This window comes from Macaca mulatta, chromosome 11 (genome assembly GCF_049350105.2).
Source record: "Macaca mulatta isolate MMU2019108-1 chromosome 11, T2T-MMU8v2.0, whole genome shotgun sequence".
NCBI classification, from domain to species: domain Eukaryota; kingdom Metazoa; phylum Chordata; class Mammalia; order Primates; family Cercopithecidae; genus Macaca; species Macaca mulatta.
Genome location: NC_133416.1, coordinates 125,465,316 through 125,481,881, shown reverse-complemented (window position 1 = coordinate 125,481,881; position 16,566 = coordinate 125,465,316). Strand labels below are relative to the sequence as shown.

General features: G+C 37.4%; 1 protein-coding gene across 13 annotated transcripts in view; it reads left to right on the top strand.

Annotated features, from left to right (window-relative positions):
- TAOK3 (TAO kinase 3) overlaps nt 1-16,566 on the top strand; it is a 233,109-nt gene that overhangs the window by 181,781 nt on the left and 34,762 nt on the right. For 11 of the 13 annotated variants that reach the window (XM_077955353.1, XM_015152930.3, XM_077955348.1 and 8 more), the window contains one exon: nt 8,287-8,421. In XM_077955353.1, coding sequence (XP_077811479.1) covers nt 8,287-8,421 — 135 coding nt within the window. Of the gene's footprint in view, nt 1-7,676; nt 8,046-8,286; nt 8,422-16,566 lie in introns of those variants that run through there. The other 2 variants (XM_077955357.1, XM_028829957.2) reach the window with 1 other exon arrangement.

Genomic DNA, 16,566 nt, shown 5'->3' with positions numbered 1-16,566 from the left:
GGGCAACAGAGCGAGACTCCGTCTCAAAAAAAAAAAAAAGAAAAGAAAAGAAAAGATACTTGCTTCAGGTAAGAGGAGGACTTACTCCAGCAGACAGTAAGGAAAGCCTACCTGATGAGGTGACATTTAAGCAGAAATTTCAAAAACAAATAGAAGCTAGCCAGCTGGTGCAAGAGATGGGAATGAGTGAGAAAGCAACAAGCACAAGAGCACTGAGACAGAGAGAACTTGATATGTTCAAGGAAAAGGGGAAGGCCATAGAAGCTATGGCCGGTGTGCTATGTGGACAGTGCATCAGGACCAGAGAGACAGCAAAGGACGCAGATTATCGGGACTGTATGGAAACAATTTGAGGAAAGCAAAGATAGCAGACAGATGCAGAAATCTACCAAGAGATTGCGTTACCAGCTGGTGTGCTTTCAACATGGGCAAGTGATCATGTATTTGAAGAGTGAAAAAGAAGGTTTTGCTGGGCTGTCTTTTCGGAGGAAGTGATCATGAGTGCTGACAGGTCTGGCACTTTCCTTTCTATTACCCCTGGGGCTCTATGAGTATAGGGAGCAAAAAAGAGGAATTCAGTTGGATCTTTTTGCTCCAGGATTTCTCAGATAGGCAACCAGAATTAGAAGAAAGACACCACTGGCATAATCAACAAGAAAGAAAACCCTGGTCTGGAACTCATGGGATTTTAATTTTATTTTTGGCATGCTGCCATAGACCTACCTTCTGATAGTATGAGTGTTTCAATACTTCTCTCTCCCTGATGTGATGACTTAAGAAGAACAGATAAAATTTATATTCTGAAGTAGAAGATAATTGTATTTGATCCACAAAAAATACGTAGGTCAGAAAGAATTTAAGTTATATCTTTCTATTTTATTATGAAATATGTAGAGGAAATATGATGGAAGAAAATCAAAACACATTTGCAAATAAAACTTTGGATGAGTTACCTTTAAAATGTAAGAGAGCTCAAAAAATAGAATATTTATGAAAACTTAATGTTAAATATGGTATCTTTTCATGAACTCTATTGAGTTCTTATACCTGAGCTTTAAAATGTTATCTTTAAAAACAATAGAGGCGGAGCTTGCAGTGAGCTGAAATCCGGCCACTGCACTCCAGCCTGGGTGACAGAGCGAGACTCCGTCTCAAAAAAAAATAAAATAAAAACAATAGAAATAAAAATTATTCATAAAGTTTATAATGGGTGGTTTACTCAAATTCCTAACACTTTTTCACTTGGGAACATAAATAGGATTTTTAATTCTCAATAGAAAATTTTGTGTATTAAACTTAGGAATGAGGAAATTAATTTATAGTTATATCTGCCTCTGTTAGTTTTATTTTACTTTGGACAAGTAACAAACCCAATACCTAGAATAGTGCCTGGCACAGCATAGACACTCAGTAAATAACTGTGGAATGAATGAATAGACCAACAAAACCAAAAAAAAGGCAGGGAATAAATTAATTACCAAATATTAAATATCATACTCTACCGGTTCATTGAACATAATGGATCAAAAGGGTTAAATAATCTTACTATCTTTACAGTTTGAAAAAGTTAAATGAAAGTTAAATGAATACCCAACACAATAAGAATGTGCTTAATGAATGCCAATATATATGAATATAGGAGAAGGAATCTTTTGTCCCTTGATTGTTATAATCGAGCAGACATATCTTTTCTTTTCTTTTTTTAATTTTTTGAGACAGAGTCTCACTCTGTTGCCCAGGCTGGAGTGCAGTGGCACAATCTCGACTCACAAGCAGACATATCTTGAATTAGTCAAATTAATTTGACTAATCAAATAGTCAAAACAGATCTGAAACAGATTACCATTTTAAATAGGAAGTAAATTTGCTTTTTCAAAGAAGAACCTTAAAAAAATAAATAAAATGAAATCCATGAGTAACTAGTGAGAGCATGACTTGCAGTTAACTGCCCTGCATCCAGAATAAAGATGCCCTGATTTTAGCAGGACGGTTCTACCACAGATCAAGCCCCCAAAATGTAAAGTGGGACAATGAAAATTTTCCTTTGACATCAGAATGCCAGGTTACTTACTCTCCAGTCCTTGCCTCTGCTCTGGTCTTTCCCGGGCCCTGAGGGGATTCTAATCCAATCTTTTTTTTTTTTTTTTTTTTTTTTTTTTGAGACAGAGCCTTGCTCTGTTGCTCTGTTGCCCAGGCTGGAGTGCAGTGGGGTGATCTCGGCTCACTGCAAGCTCCGCCTCCCGGGTTCACACCATTCTCCTGCCTCAGCTTCCTGAGTAGCTGGGACTATAGGCGCCCGCCACCACGCCCAGCTAGTTTTTTGTATTTTTAGTAGAGACGGGGTTTTACCATGTTAGCCAGGATGGTCTCTATCTCCTGACCTCGTGATCCGCCTCTGCCTCTCAAAGTGCTGGGATTACAGGCGTGCGCCACCGCGCCCAGCCCAATCCAAACTTCTTTTTGAGCAAGAATGATTTGATAAGGCTAAAAGCATATTCTGACAAAGTAAACTTCAGGTACTTATTTTTCCCCCTGGCTAGTGTTGCCTTACTACTTTTTTCAATAACAAGAACATCGCCACATCTCTAGACTAGTAGTTCTTCAGGAACCTTTTTTCTCACCTACCATGTAGCACAGTGTCTGTTACATAGCAAATGCTCAATAAATGTTCTGTGAACTAAATTGAAAAAGTTGGCCTAGGACACAACTCCACATCTCAATTCTTGATTATTCACAAGTGACTCTGGTACGAATTTTTAATCCAGATTGTTTCCTTGTTGTCATCTAACCTGCTTCTGAGCCTCCATCCTACTCCTTAAAATCATTGTGTGTAGAGCCATAGCAAATAATATTTTAATATTATCCTAAGCAACAAAGTCTGTCTTTTAAATTTGTTAATCAAAAGGTGTATTTTTATTTTACTAAAGTATAAAATTAATTCCCTTTGCCTGTTGCTGCCTTCTATTAGTATAGATCATAAGACTTTAATATATTAAAAGCATTGTTCTTGAATCAGTGTTATTTTAGGTATGCTTATTGAACTCCAGTCATAAGGGCCCCTTTCTAGGGATTATTTAGAGAACATAGAGAACATTTTTTTCTTTTCTTTTCCTTTTTTTTTTTTTTTAATGGGGCAACACTTCATTCTATAAAATATAAGTGTTCCAAAAACTATTGTTTTAAAAAGTCATTCTACTGGCCAGGCACGGTGGCTCACACCTTTAATCTCAGCACTTTGGGAGGCCAAGGCAGGTAGATCAAGAGTTCAGGAGTTCAAGACGAGCCTGGCCAATATAGTGAAAACCTGTCTCTGCTAAAAATACAAAAATTAGCTAGGCATGGTGGCGCGCACCTGTAATCTCAGCTACTCCGGAGTCTAAGGCAGGAGAACTGCTTAAACCCGGAGAGGACGGAGGTTGCAGTGAGCCAAGATGATGCCAGTGTACTTCAGCCTGGGCGACAGAGCAAGACTCCGTCTGGTTGTGGGGGAAAAAAGGCCATTCTACCCTGACTCCTAAAGCTTTATTTGACCCTTCCTATTGCCAATGTTAGTTCTTTCCCGCTCCTCTCTTTTAAAAGAAGAATGGCTTCCACCATCTTTGCGGGATTAAAAAAAAGAAAGAAATGTCCTTGAGGGAATAGGATGTTCTGGTTTATTTTCACTTGCTTCAGTGGCCTTTCCTATTATTTTTGCTGAATAGAGGGGCGGGTTCTTTGACTCTTCAACTCACGTTTGGCAAAGTAGAAGTAAATTAACAGATGAAGGTAATGTTTCTTAAACAGAGCTGTTACTTCTCTTTCTTTCTCCTCAGCCTTTTGCTAGTCATCTTTTCTCTCCAACTATCCTTCCAAGTTAAAATACGCTTTTTCATCTTCTCCTCCCCTTCCTCCAGCCCCAGCTTTTGATAGCTACACCTGCTTCGGCAATTATTTAATAATTTTGAAATGAACAAAACAAAGGAGAGTGGTGGGTCTGCTGATCCCTTCTCCACAGCGTAAAAAGTGTGGGAGTCTATAAAAAGGTTTCTCATCAGCGGATAAAAGCCATTTTTAGATACATCCCCACACACCCTGCTGTGTAAAGGTGTGCTTATGTGTGTGTCACTATTTTACGACTTTCTTAGAGTACAGAGTGGCAGGTTTTTATGAAATACAAATTTGAATTCTGTTAAATAATCCAAAAGAAAATGTCATTTTCTCAAAATCTCCTCAGAGCTATATTCTTGTGTTTGTTTATTCAGCAAACATTTACTGAATGCCTACTAAGTATCAAGCACTATGCCAGGTGCTAGGGAGACTGAGATTTTTCAAACGACATTTACTCTGCCTTCAAAAAGCCCACAGCCTTATGCAGAGGCAGACAAGTAAATGTGATGAGTACTGTGATAAAGGTAAACCCAAAGCACAACTGAGTCCAGAGGAGTGACTTCCTAGGTTAAAGTCAAGTTAATTTAGAAACTATAGGCAAGTGGCTGGGCGCTATGGCTCACGCCTGTAATTCCAGCACTTTGGGAGGCCAGGGCGAGCGGATCGCTTGAGCCCAGGAGTTCAAGACTAGCCTGGGCAACATAGTGAGACACCAGCTCTATTAGGGAAGAAAATATATTTAGAAAAAGAAACTCTAGGCAAATGCCTACACCAGGAACCTTCATTTCAGAAGTGAAGTGAAGGTCAGACACCTAAAGGAAAGATTTCCAAATAAAAGAAAAGCCCCTTGTCTAGGATATAATAGTAAAGTTTGTGCCTCATGCTTCACATATTTTATTCTTATACAGAAATTCAAGTCTTTTACCAAAGATTTTGAACAAACATTATGACAGCTTCCTTTTTAATCTGAAGACATTTATTTTTTATGATGAAACAGTGTTGTGGGCTGGGCACAGTAGCTCGTGCCTGTAATCCGAGCACTTTGAAAGGCCAAGGCAGGCAGATTGCCTGAGTTCAAGAGTTTGAGACCAGCCTGGGCAACATGTGAAACCCCATCCCTACTAAAATACAAAAACATTAACTGGGTATGGTGGTACGTGCCTGTAATCCCAGCTACTCAGGAGGCTGAGCACGAGAATCGCCTGAACCCAGGAGGTGGAGAGGTAGCAGTGAGCCAAGATAGTGCCACTACACTCCAGCCTGGGCAACAGAGTGATACTGTCTCAAAAACAAAAACAAAAACAACAACAACGTGGTAAATTTACCAGGTTAACGTAGGTTTACTTAAAACTGGTATTTCAAGGAATTATTTTTGTTCGTTCCTGGATGATTATGTTTTAAAGATAAATTATAACCATGCCATATATTTTGCCTTGGCAAAGTAGATTTATTCTTCTTAATCATCTAAAATCATTCTTTGAAGATTTCAGCCTTATCATTTGTAAATAATCTGTATCTAGTGCATAACTGCATAAAAATAGAAATTAACCCTTTCCGTTGTTAAATCTTAAGATGTGTGCAGTTCAGAAACTCCGGAAGCTATAGTGGTCTTTTACAAAGGCACTGTTACTTAAAGGAGCAGTATAACCAACAGAAAATACTTCCAGTACAGTTGATACTTTAATTTCTTTGAGCTTACTTCTCAAGTTACATTCTCCCATTTTTAAATAGCTTCATAAGCTGTCTTTGGAGTTTTGAACCTGTTTTATGCAGTGGAATTGAATATTTTAAAATTCATTTCCTAATGCACTTGAAATGACTATCCACTGTTAGACTAAAATTTTGTTCCATTTTGTGGTCTCTTGTATAATATTTGAAGACTTTTACTGATGGTGATCTCTGTTATGAAAATGATCTGGAAAACTAAGAATGATTTTATAAAAGGAAAACAATTTAGGGGAAGCAAAGAATTATACTATTAGCGTTATTATATTTAAAGTGAGTTAAAATTTTGAAACTATTCTTTGGACTACAAAAATAGCATTATTTTAAAAATATATTTGAGTTATTTAATTATATATGTGTCAACTAAAATCAATGTCATTTCAAGTTTTAATTTTTCCAGTGTACTTCAACTTCCTCAAGTTAAGTAAACTTAGAAAATATACTCTGGCTTTTAATTGGAGAAGCAGAGCCCTAAACCATGTTTCTAAGGAGTTAATTTTTATCAGAGATAAAATAATAAAATTGCACATATTTGTACATGAATAAATTTTGTTCTGGTCTGTCATGTGGAGAATGTGGATTCTAGTGTCGTTGGTTATCCTTATAAATCAAGTTATTACAATGTGAAACTGAGTTGTTGCCCATATATTTGAGGTCTCCCTCTCAATCAATGTACTTGATAAGTTAACCAATTCACCAAAACTTGGTAAGTTAGCATATTCACCAAAACTATGACTTGTTAAGACCTCATATAAAATCACAGGCCTCTACCTAGCATATCTCTTCCGATTACTGGCATTTAAGAGCTGCTTGCTTTTCTGGCACTGTAATATTAAGTTGAATTTTGGACCTAAATTTATTAGCAAATATGCAGTAATGTAAATGGTAGCAGGTCCCAGTGCCTTCCTCTTCAGAACCTTAAACCTAGTGCATGAATCCCAGTTACACACGTTCTTGCTCTTCCCTGTAAAATAAGAGTTCAAATTTCATGAGAAATCATGTAGAATAATTTTAACTGACCCTTCAAATATTTTCTTTTAAGTTTTAAAAACTTGTAAGTTTTATAAGCCACCAGTATGGCACCACTAACTATGGCTGCTAAGTGCTTGAAACATAGCTAGTACGACTTAGGAACTGAATTTTGCACTTAATTTTGTTTTAATTAATTTTAATTGAATTGAATTTTTAGTTAAAATAGTCATATGTGGCTGGTCACTGTCTTGTTGGATAGTGTGGCTGTAGAATATACTTGAATTTGATATATATGCCCTCAATGGCAAGTTTATTAAAGATCCCTTCGTTATTTGAGCTATAATACATAAATTTTAAAAAATTCTCCAGATAGGTGTAATGGTAGATACCTTCCCAATACATCAAAGCATTTTAAATGTATAAAAGGAAAAAGAAAATCAGCCCAATTTAATCTTGGGTCTTGGCTTTTACATAAAAATCTGGATGTAAAATTTAATTTCTCCCAAAATTTTAGACTATAATAAAATGTTGTATTTTCTAAACCTCTTTAATTTTTGTTTCCTGATGAAGAAAAGAGCCATTATAAAAAATTTCAAGTGGTCATGGATAAAATGCAATACTGACTTCTCACAAATGGTTTCTCCTAAAACCCTAGGGAAATAAGGAATTAATTTCTCCTTTTCCACCCTGAACATGTACTATTTTAAAATCCCCCATGGTTGTACATGTTTTTGAGGTACAAATTACTATAGTGTCCTTTTTTCTGAAGGGTTATAGCCACTTAATGACTGACCACTTCATCTTTATAGAGAGGAACATCGTCCTTTGATAGCATTTTCCCCTTTAAAAGTCATTTCAGTTGCATTTAAGAAACATCCATTATTATCCTTCCAGGGAATGCTATTTTTTCACTGGGCGTTAGAACAAGATTAATTATCTTTGCCTATCAAGAAGCACGGGCTTGATTAAATCAATCAGGGACATTAAATTCCAGCTTTACTCAGTCTGGTGACCATACCAATGCTGAGTTGAAGAAGAATTTGTGAAAGTAGCATTTGGTTAAAATTGTATGCCTGTCGCTTTAAATCTAAAAAAAAATCCTTTCAGAAGCTGTAGAGAGAAGGTGCTAGAACTGTGTACGATCATGACTGGAAAGCAGGATCCCTCAGTGACTGCCGAATCTTCCCAGCACAAGATAGAGAGGCAGTTCAGCACAAGCCTACATTGGTTCTAGGCAGAACGATGATCCTACCGAACAGATCTCAAATAAAATTAAATTGAGAAAGCAGATCTTTCAAGGGAATGAGGCGGAGGCTCGCTTTTATGTTAAAAGCCACCAGCATCCTCCTTGCTAGACATGGACATGACATTTTTAAAGGAATTATCTGGTTACAGCGTTTTAAGCAAACTGTTCTAAGGAGTCTGTACATTGCATTATTTTTTCTATTCTTTTTTTCTTTTGCATATATGTAATTCTGGAGGTAAAGAAAAAGCCTGCCAGGGATTCAGAAGGCATCCCACTAGCGATCAGCTGACATTCCTAACTGAAGGCTGCAATGTGTTGCTTATTCATTTTGTACCGTGGGAGCTGCGGGGACTAGCAGAGAGCTAAACTATGCATTTCAAACAGCAGTGCTTGTGCAGAAAGAGGGGTGAGAGAGAGGCAGCCGGCGAGGAAAGAGCACAGCTGGACTTTCTCCTTGTTTTTATCCATTTCTGCAGGATCATGTATTCATAAGGGATGAGGCGGGCCACGGCGATCCCAGGCCTGAGCCGCGGCCTACCCAGTCAGTTCAGAGCCAGGCCCTCCACTACCGGAACAGAGAGCGCTTTGCCACGATCAAATCAGCATCTTTGGTAAGCAAACACCCCTCTACCCACCTTCCCTTCCTTCCCCTCCTCCCCATCTGGCAGCCTCTCGCCCTCCCTAAGCCTCTCTTGGCTTCATGGATGGGAGGAAAGGAGTCAAGAATGTTTTCTCTCTCCTAATAATTTTATTCATTTTAGGAAAAAAATCTGTTGGCATAGCAACCTGATTTCAGATATTTTAGCATTGTCTATGGCATGGAAAAAAAAAAAAAACCTTTGTGTGTGTGTGTGTGTGCGTGTGTGTCTGTGTGTGTGTTTGTATATGCTGTATGTGCAAAATATAAGGCCTTTGAGATGAAGTTGCTAGTCTGTCCAGTTTTTTAAAAGCTATTTGTCTTTTCATTGAAATAAATAATGCTAAAATTTTTTTAGGGTATTGATGTATATGTATGCAGGGCACTGTGCTTCTTTTTGTATAGATGCATATGTGTCTATAATGTATACACATACATCAAAAGATAAAATATAATTTTTAAAAATATATGGTTACCGGCTAATGTATATAATTGTAGAAAATAAGATACTTGTTTCTCAGGAATGGATTGCTGGTTTGTTCTGGTTCATTCATTTATTTATTGCAACAATGGTAGTGGCTGCACTTCCCCATTTAACCCCTGAAGAATTTCCTGGCACCAATAAAGCAAGAAGGGCTTTGTAGGAGAGGATAAGGCTGATTGTGGAAGAAAAGAGACTGTAGGATTCTTCAGCATTTTTACTATTGCAAATGTGATTGCTGGATGCCCTTGTAGTAGCAAAAGGGGTGTGTGCTGGAAGAGTTAGTTTTCATGCCTCCTCCCCTCGGCCCCCCACGCGTGCGCGTGCGCGCTCACACACACACACACACACACTCACATCGTTTCATCCTTGGCACTCTAAACTCTCTTTAATCTTTTGCTTCTGAATCTCACTTCTCAACCAAAAAATTATTGAAATATTAGTTGTTTTGCCCAAATGGATGTTAGAGGTCACATGGGCAGGAAGAGTTAGTGTACACTGCTTGGCTATTACATTTAGAACCTATGATGACATCATCCGAGGCCGACCCAGAAATGATCATTTTTCTTGTCCTATTTTTCAAACCTGATTTCTACTTTTATTTCTCAAGTCTTTTAAAGGCTTCGATTATACTTGAAATTTACAATGGATTATAACCTTTAAAAACCCAAATACAAGGAAAAATGGAAGTTAAAGCACCTACATATTGCTATGCCTGCTGCTGTCTAAAAGCAAGCAATTTAATTTAAACTGCTTATAAATAAGCCCACTTTTAAGTTCCTTTATATAGAAGTTTCTTATGATCTCTTTGATGAGCAATTTTTCATTTTAAAGGAGCGCTACACTATGTAATGGAGATCTTAAAATGTCCACTATGTATTTGCTAATGATTGTTAAGCACCTAAAAATATGCTTTTGAGTCTGGATAAAGCATCATGAGATTACCAAATAATCATTATTTTCGTGCCATGATATCTGACAAAAGAAGAAATATGGTGCTTTAGAGAACTATGACTACTTACCATCGACTCTTGTGAGACTTGTACCTTTATCCAGACCCGTTCATGTTGAAATGAGTGGAGAAATAACAAGCTCTGAGCATCCGAGCACCATCAGCGGTTTTGCATGTGAAGCAGACATTACACCAAGTGGCTTTCCCCCTCTGGGACAGGTTCTCTTTTCTCTCTTGCCACACCCTCATTCCCACATCATATATTCATGACCCTCTCCTGCCTCCCAGCAAGAGATTACTACAGCCATGCCAGAATAATCTCACGCTCGCATCTGTGAACTCACCCAGGGCTACTCTGTGTGTATATCAGCCATCACAGTCTTCCTTTCTGTGGATGATAAAAGCTGCTTCCCTACTAGGCCACCTCAGGGCTACGGGCAGTGTCCTCAGGAACCCTCTGAATCCTACAGGCTTCCTAGTGCCCATCCAGAGAACAGCTGCAACCAGTCTCTCTAATGAAGTTTTGATTTGCTAAAAGGCCCCTGCCCCTATATTAAGTTAAAAACAGAGTAGCTGATATGCTGTTGCTTTAGCCACAAAATGAGTTGTTTTTTGTGGTGCGCCCTCTCTAAACGTAGTGCTTTGGGAGTCATGGTTGGGATTGACGGAAGTTTACCAGAGTTCAGTGGTATTTGTAACTAGTGGCTTTTAGGGAGGGAAAAAAATGGAAGGGAAAAGGTATGGTGTTTTGTGGTTCCATGTCCCATTTTGAACAATCTAACTATTGGTATGGATTTTTTAATGTATATTACCAAGTACTACAATTCTACCCACTATATTATTTTAAAACCTAATGCCAATAGTAGTATATAAATCAGGACACTGGAATATCATAAAATATTTAATTTTAAAAAATATATTATGAATTCTGTTGTGTTTTATGGATCCCAGCTCAAACGAAAATGACTAAAATGACATAAAAGTAAGAGCAAGATCATGGGAAAGTTAAAGTCCAGTATAATAAAAAATCAAGTCATTGTTGAAACCTTGCCTTCTCATAGTTGGTGGCAATACTGTATTTATTTATTCATTTATTTTGGTTTTACTCTTTCTTTAACATCTTGTAGTAGAGGCGCTAACAAGTCACAAAGAGGTCCAAAGGTCAACAGGAAGGAAAAAGGAAATTAGAAATTAGTTTTTCAATAACTAGATAAATAAATGATGAAATGCATATTTTAAATTGACTTGCAAACTGACAAAGATATCAGTTTTCCTAAAATTTGTTTATGAGCCTACCTCTTCAACATAAGCCTAAAAGAGGCCTGGCTTTGTACTCTTCCCCCTTAGTATTACTTTCAACATTGTACTTTCGAATGAAGTTACTGACAAGTGTATGAAGAAGCCCATGGGCTTTGGGCCTGTAATGCTACATGCCTGTATTGTTTTGGCACCTTATGACTGAGATTTTTGTATTATGCACTGCTGCATAGTTGCATTTGTAACAAAGGATAAGGAAGGACTATAAACTTTGATACCAGATGAAATCCTGAGAAAACTTTAGCATTGTAACTTTTTATTACAATTGTATAATTTTTATTATAATTTTCTAAGGGCAGAGATTATTGCCCTTATTTTGAAGAATTAGGAAAAGGAAGGGTATTTCATGGCATCTTTATTTTAACCTTTCTTTTCCTTCTTCTGTAAGGAAGTTCATATTGGGCTCATGTGTTATCTGGAAAAAGGAGTTGTTTATATAGTTCTGCAGAATCACTAATCTGATTTCTTGGGCCCTTGAGATGTGCCTTCTTTGAGTTTTTATGGAGAGCCTCATATTTTAATTATATTAGTGATTCATGAGGGTGTTTTCAGCTGTTGCTACATCTGATGTCATTTCTTCTGAAAACTTTGTAATGTCCGGAGCTCTTGGCTGTTTCCATGGTAGAGATATTCATATAAAGAGCACTGTACCTGTGAGAGTTCAGCTTTTGACTTTGTGAAGGAATTCTCACTGCCCCTCTTCCTAATGTGTGTTCTAACACATTCACCTGTGACAGCATTACACAGGCGAATTTATGTTAGAACACATGTCGGGGAGAAGGGCATGAGAAGGGAATTCCCAAGGAGGCATGTAGGAGAAAAGTATTATTATCTATTAATGCAAATATAGATTCTTTTACTTCGCTTTTCCAGATTCGATAGAAAAACTCATAAAAAGAGAATCTTTATTTGGAGTTTTTAAAATGCACCCTAATAATTCAGCTAATTGTGAAATTGGATACCTGAATGAATTTGGTACATGAGAATAAAAATATGAGAGCCTCAGCAGTAAGTGCTACTGTTTCAGCTCTCAGGAGCCCAGTCCTATTTCTAAATGCTTGAAAATGTGTTCCCTTCCTGGACAGTGTACCAGAGGGTGCTTATCAAAATATTGCATATCTCTTCACTTATTCTTGACTTCTTAACTCACTAAGGTCATTGCTGATACCATTTCTCACTTATGCTGTCCAATCTACATGCCCAACCCATATGGTCAAAGTCTCAATAAATGTGTGTTGAATAAATGAATGAATGAATGAATGAGGTTACCTCCAGCCCTGCTATCAACTGAGAATTTGGATTTATAAGTTTGCATTTCAGAATTCTTCATGTAACATATTCTTTTCTAAATGCAGAATTGCCTGTTACCAGTCATTACTTTTAGCAGAAACTTAAAAACAGTTTTTCCTTAGGTATTCTAAAGAATAGAATGTTAAGTTTCTAATGCCAAAATGTGACTCACTATATTCTTTTTAAGAACTTGCTATAAATTTCATTTATTCTAAGTGCTGAGGTGGCCACTTTTATCATATGTATCATTTTGAGTCTTACATATTATTAATCTTGTAAGTTGGCTTTGATCTCTTCAGAGGGTAACGTTATCAGCCACCATGCTCTTGTTTTGTGTTCAGGAAGTTGCTTATTATTTGTGTTCCGGAGGTGCGGTGTTTTGTACACCGGAGGGACACTCTGCACTTCGGATGAAGTGGTTTGTTTTAGGGCTGAATTTTGCTGGCATTAAATAAAATAGCATTGAACAGCTGTAGGAACCTTTAGAAAACAAGTTTTGGTTTTCCTTTTCATGGTACATTATTTATTATTTGTTTATTTTACATATTCTAGATACAGGAAATGAGTAACAATTCAGATTCAGAAATTATACATAATCTTATAATCCACAACCTGGATACAGATACAGTTGTTTTTATTTATTTATTTTTTTCCTTAAATGTGCCCTTTCTTCTGGATCCATTTCTTCTGATCTATGTCTCCATCACCAGAAATACTAAGTGGAGGGCAAAGGGACATGCTTCGCAGAGCCTGGCATCAGAAGGAAGGAAACCAGCATACGTTGAGTATTTCCTAGGAGTCAGACACCCTGCTAGGCACTTTCACATGAGAAAGTCCTCTGACCCTGAGGAAGATAGTAGTAGTCCCTCTCTCTTTACACATTAAGAAACTGAGAGACGGCCGGGCACGGTGGCTCAAGCCTGTAATCCCAGCACTTTGGGAGGCCGAGACGGGCGGATCACGAGGTCAGGAGATCAGACCATCCTGGCTAACACGGTGAAACCCCGTCTCTACTAAAAAATACAAAAAACTAGCCGGGCGAGGTGGCGGGCGCCTGTAGTCCCAGCTACTCGGGAGGCTGAGGCAGGAGAATGGCCTAAACCCGGGAGGCGGAGCTTGCAGTGAGATGAGATCCGGCCACTGCACCCCAGCCTGGGCGACAGAGCAAGACTCTGTCTCAAAAAAAAAAAAAAAAAAAAAGAAACTGAGAGACTTGAAGAGGTTAAGTAATTTGCCCAAGGTCAGTTATATAGTAAGAGATAGATGTGGTTTTTCTCCATGCAATCCACTGGGTACGGCAGGGTGGTACCGGCCACTTTTAGTTGACCACATTTTCGAGACTGCCATTGTAAAAACTACAGTCACTACATCTTTATAACTTTCTCCCATTTCAGACTTACTCGATTTGTAATTTAGACTTACCACTCTCTCTAGCTTTGACTTTTTTGAGTGTTCATTCCCTCTATTACTTTATAACAGAAAATAGTCACTCTTTTTCTGCCTTGGTGATAAGAATTTCCTCAGGCAATTCAAGAACCCTAGGAATCAAGGCCTTCTAAAAATTAAAGAGGTAAATTATATGTGAAAGCACTTTTTAAACCATATGCATGAAAAAGTTATAGGCTCTTATTTTTTATTTTATTGACCAAAAAGTGTATTCTTAAAACTCATAGTGTACACTTAAGACACAGACACACATAACTCTAAATATCACATTTTTTGTATATTTCATGTTAGACTTTACAAATGAAATATCTGGTTATACTTTTATTTAAATTCATCTATCCAGCTTGAGCATGGAATTATAAAGCTTAGTATCTCTCTCTATACCCAAAAAGACCATTTGAAACTTAGAAAGTTTAGTTGTGACAAATGAAAGGTGATATTAGGAGTTTAAGAAGGTAATTATCCACATTATGGGAAGCATTCAAAAGCAAAATGTCTCTCCTGGAATTCAGTGATGTACAGTGATAGCAGATTGAGCTCTGTACATTTTTTTTGCCCCATCCTTGTACCAGGTGTGATCTGGGACAAGTAGAAAGCCACCCTCTTTACAGAGACCCACACACCAATTAAAATAGAAAATTTTCTTGACACAACTCATTTCCCTTTTATCTTTAGGCCTCCTGGTTTAGGGAAATGACCATCCTGAGAATATTTTATTGGCTGTAAGCCAATGCTTATGGCAAGTTTTAAATGTGTCATGATAGCTTAGAGTGTGCCATGCCTCCGCTTTGGGAATCTGATTAAAGAAGGAATGCTAAAATAAGAAAAAGTATCTAGCTAAAACATATCTAAAATGCATTACCCTAGCCCTGATACTTTACTGCCATATTTTTCTGAAAAACAATTGAATTCAGAAAGGACTAAATAGTATCCTTTCTATTGATTAGAGTTGTTTCTTCCTTAAAGTTGTACTTCAGAAACATATAAGCATGAAGAAGTAAAATTGATACATATATGTCAAACTATGTCTTTTCCTCCTTTTGTCTTGACCTATATCCATTAAAAAACACATTTTCTGATAACAAAATAAATCATTTATTTTCTTTAGAGGGTTAGGTGCCTTTTGGGTAATGCTATCCTTTTTTGGTCTTAAAATATCCTCTGCTCTTATTCTTAATACTTTAAAGAGTATTATCCTTCAGAAAAGAGAAATGAATATGAAACCCAGTGTTAGTTTCAGCTGGAAAGGTTTCAAAGTTTGGCTAATGTTTAATGGTGCACTTTGATAATACTATCTTGTAACAGAACAGCACTCTCTTGATAGTAAGTACTCAATTTAGTATGCAGGGCCACCTTCTAAAAAGAGCAGAGAAACAAACTCTTCTTTGTATAAAATGTATTTTAACCCATAAACTGAAAATAGTACAGACAATTAATAGCAGTATGAAAATGTCCTGTAAAACTTGTTTGGGTGTTAGGCTGGGGAGATGGGCCTTACAGTAGATAGGAGTGACCAAATCACTTAGTGAAGAACAAGACTAAAGTTAAAATCCTGGAATTAAGATTTTTTTTCTAAAATAGGAAAAATTAGGAGGAAGTGATCAGGAAAATAAAGAGAGAAGATAAATGGAAGGAAGGGCTGGAAAATCACAAAGGATTTAATAGAAAGGAGCAAGAGGTGCTGAAATGTACATATTTACAAGCTTTAATTTGTTGGATGTTTACTTGAAAATGAGTTAAGGAAAAGTTACTAAGAACAGTAGCCTTCCAAAAATCATAGCAATGCTTTATCGTTTATCCTTTAGGAGAGCAAGTGAATGTATTGTAATTTGGTAACTTTTTTTTGTAGAGAAGGGGCTGGGGGAGACATGATTTAAGAGAGATCTTGATCTCATACTCACCTCTTCATATTAGGAATAGGAAATAAATCTTGTTCAGACTAGTTTAAAAGGTCCATGACTGCTAGAGACATGACCCTTAACAAAATAAATATATATATGTATAGACACACACACACACACACACACACACACACACACACACACACACACACACAACAAACCAGTGTAGTAGTTTTCAACTAGGGGAATTTTGTTCCTAACGGAACATTTGTCAATATCTGGTGATACTTTCCATTGTCATGTCGTGGGCGGTGCTACTGGCATCTAGTGGGTAGAGGCCAGGGATGCTGCTAAACATCCTGCAATGCACAGGATGGCCCCCACAACAGATAATTAGCTGGCTCATTGTTGGTAGTGTTGGTGAGAAATCTTGGTATAGTAGAAATAACATGGCTCTGGAATTATAGAGATGGGCCTGATTCCCAATCCAGTCCTTATTAGCTATGTTACTGTGAACATATAATATGTGTAATGGTATATCAAAAATATGTAAACATATTTTGACTGAATAAATAATTTCTTTTTTTTTCTCTTTTTTTAATTTTTATTTTATTTTATTTTATTTTGAGACGGAGTCTCTGTCACCCAGGCTGGAGTGCAGTGGAGTGATCTTAGCTCACTGCAGCCTCTGCCCTGCCTCTCGGGTTCCAGCAATTCTCCTGCCTCAACCTCCTTAGTAACTAGGATTACAGGTGCCCACCACCATGCCTGGCTAATTTTTGTATTTTTAGT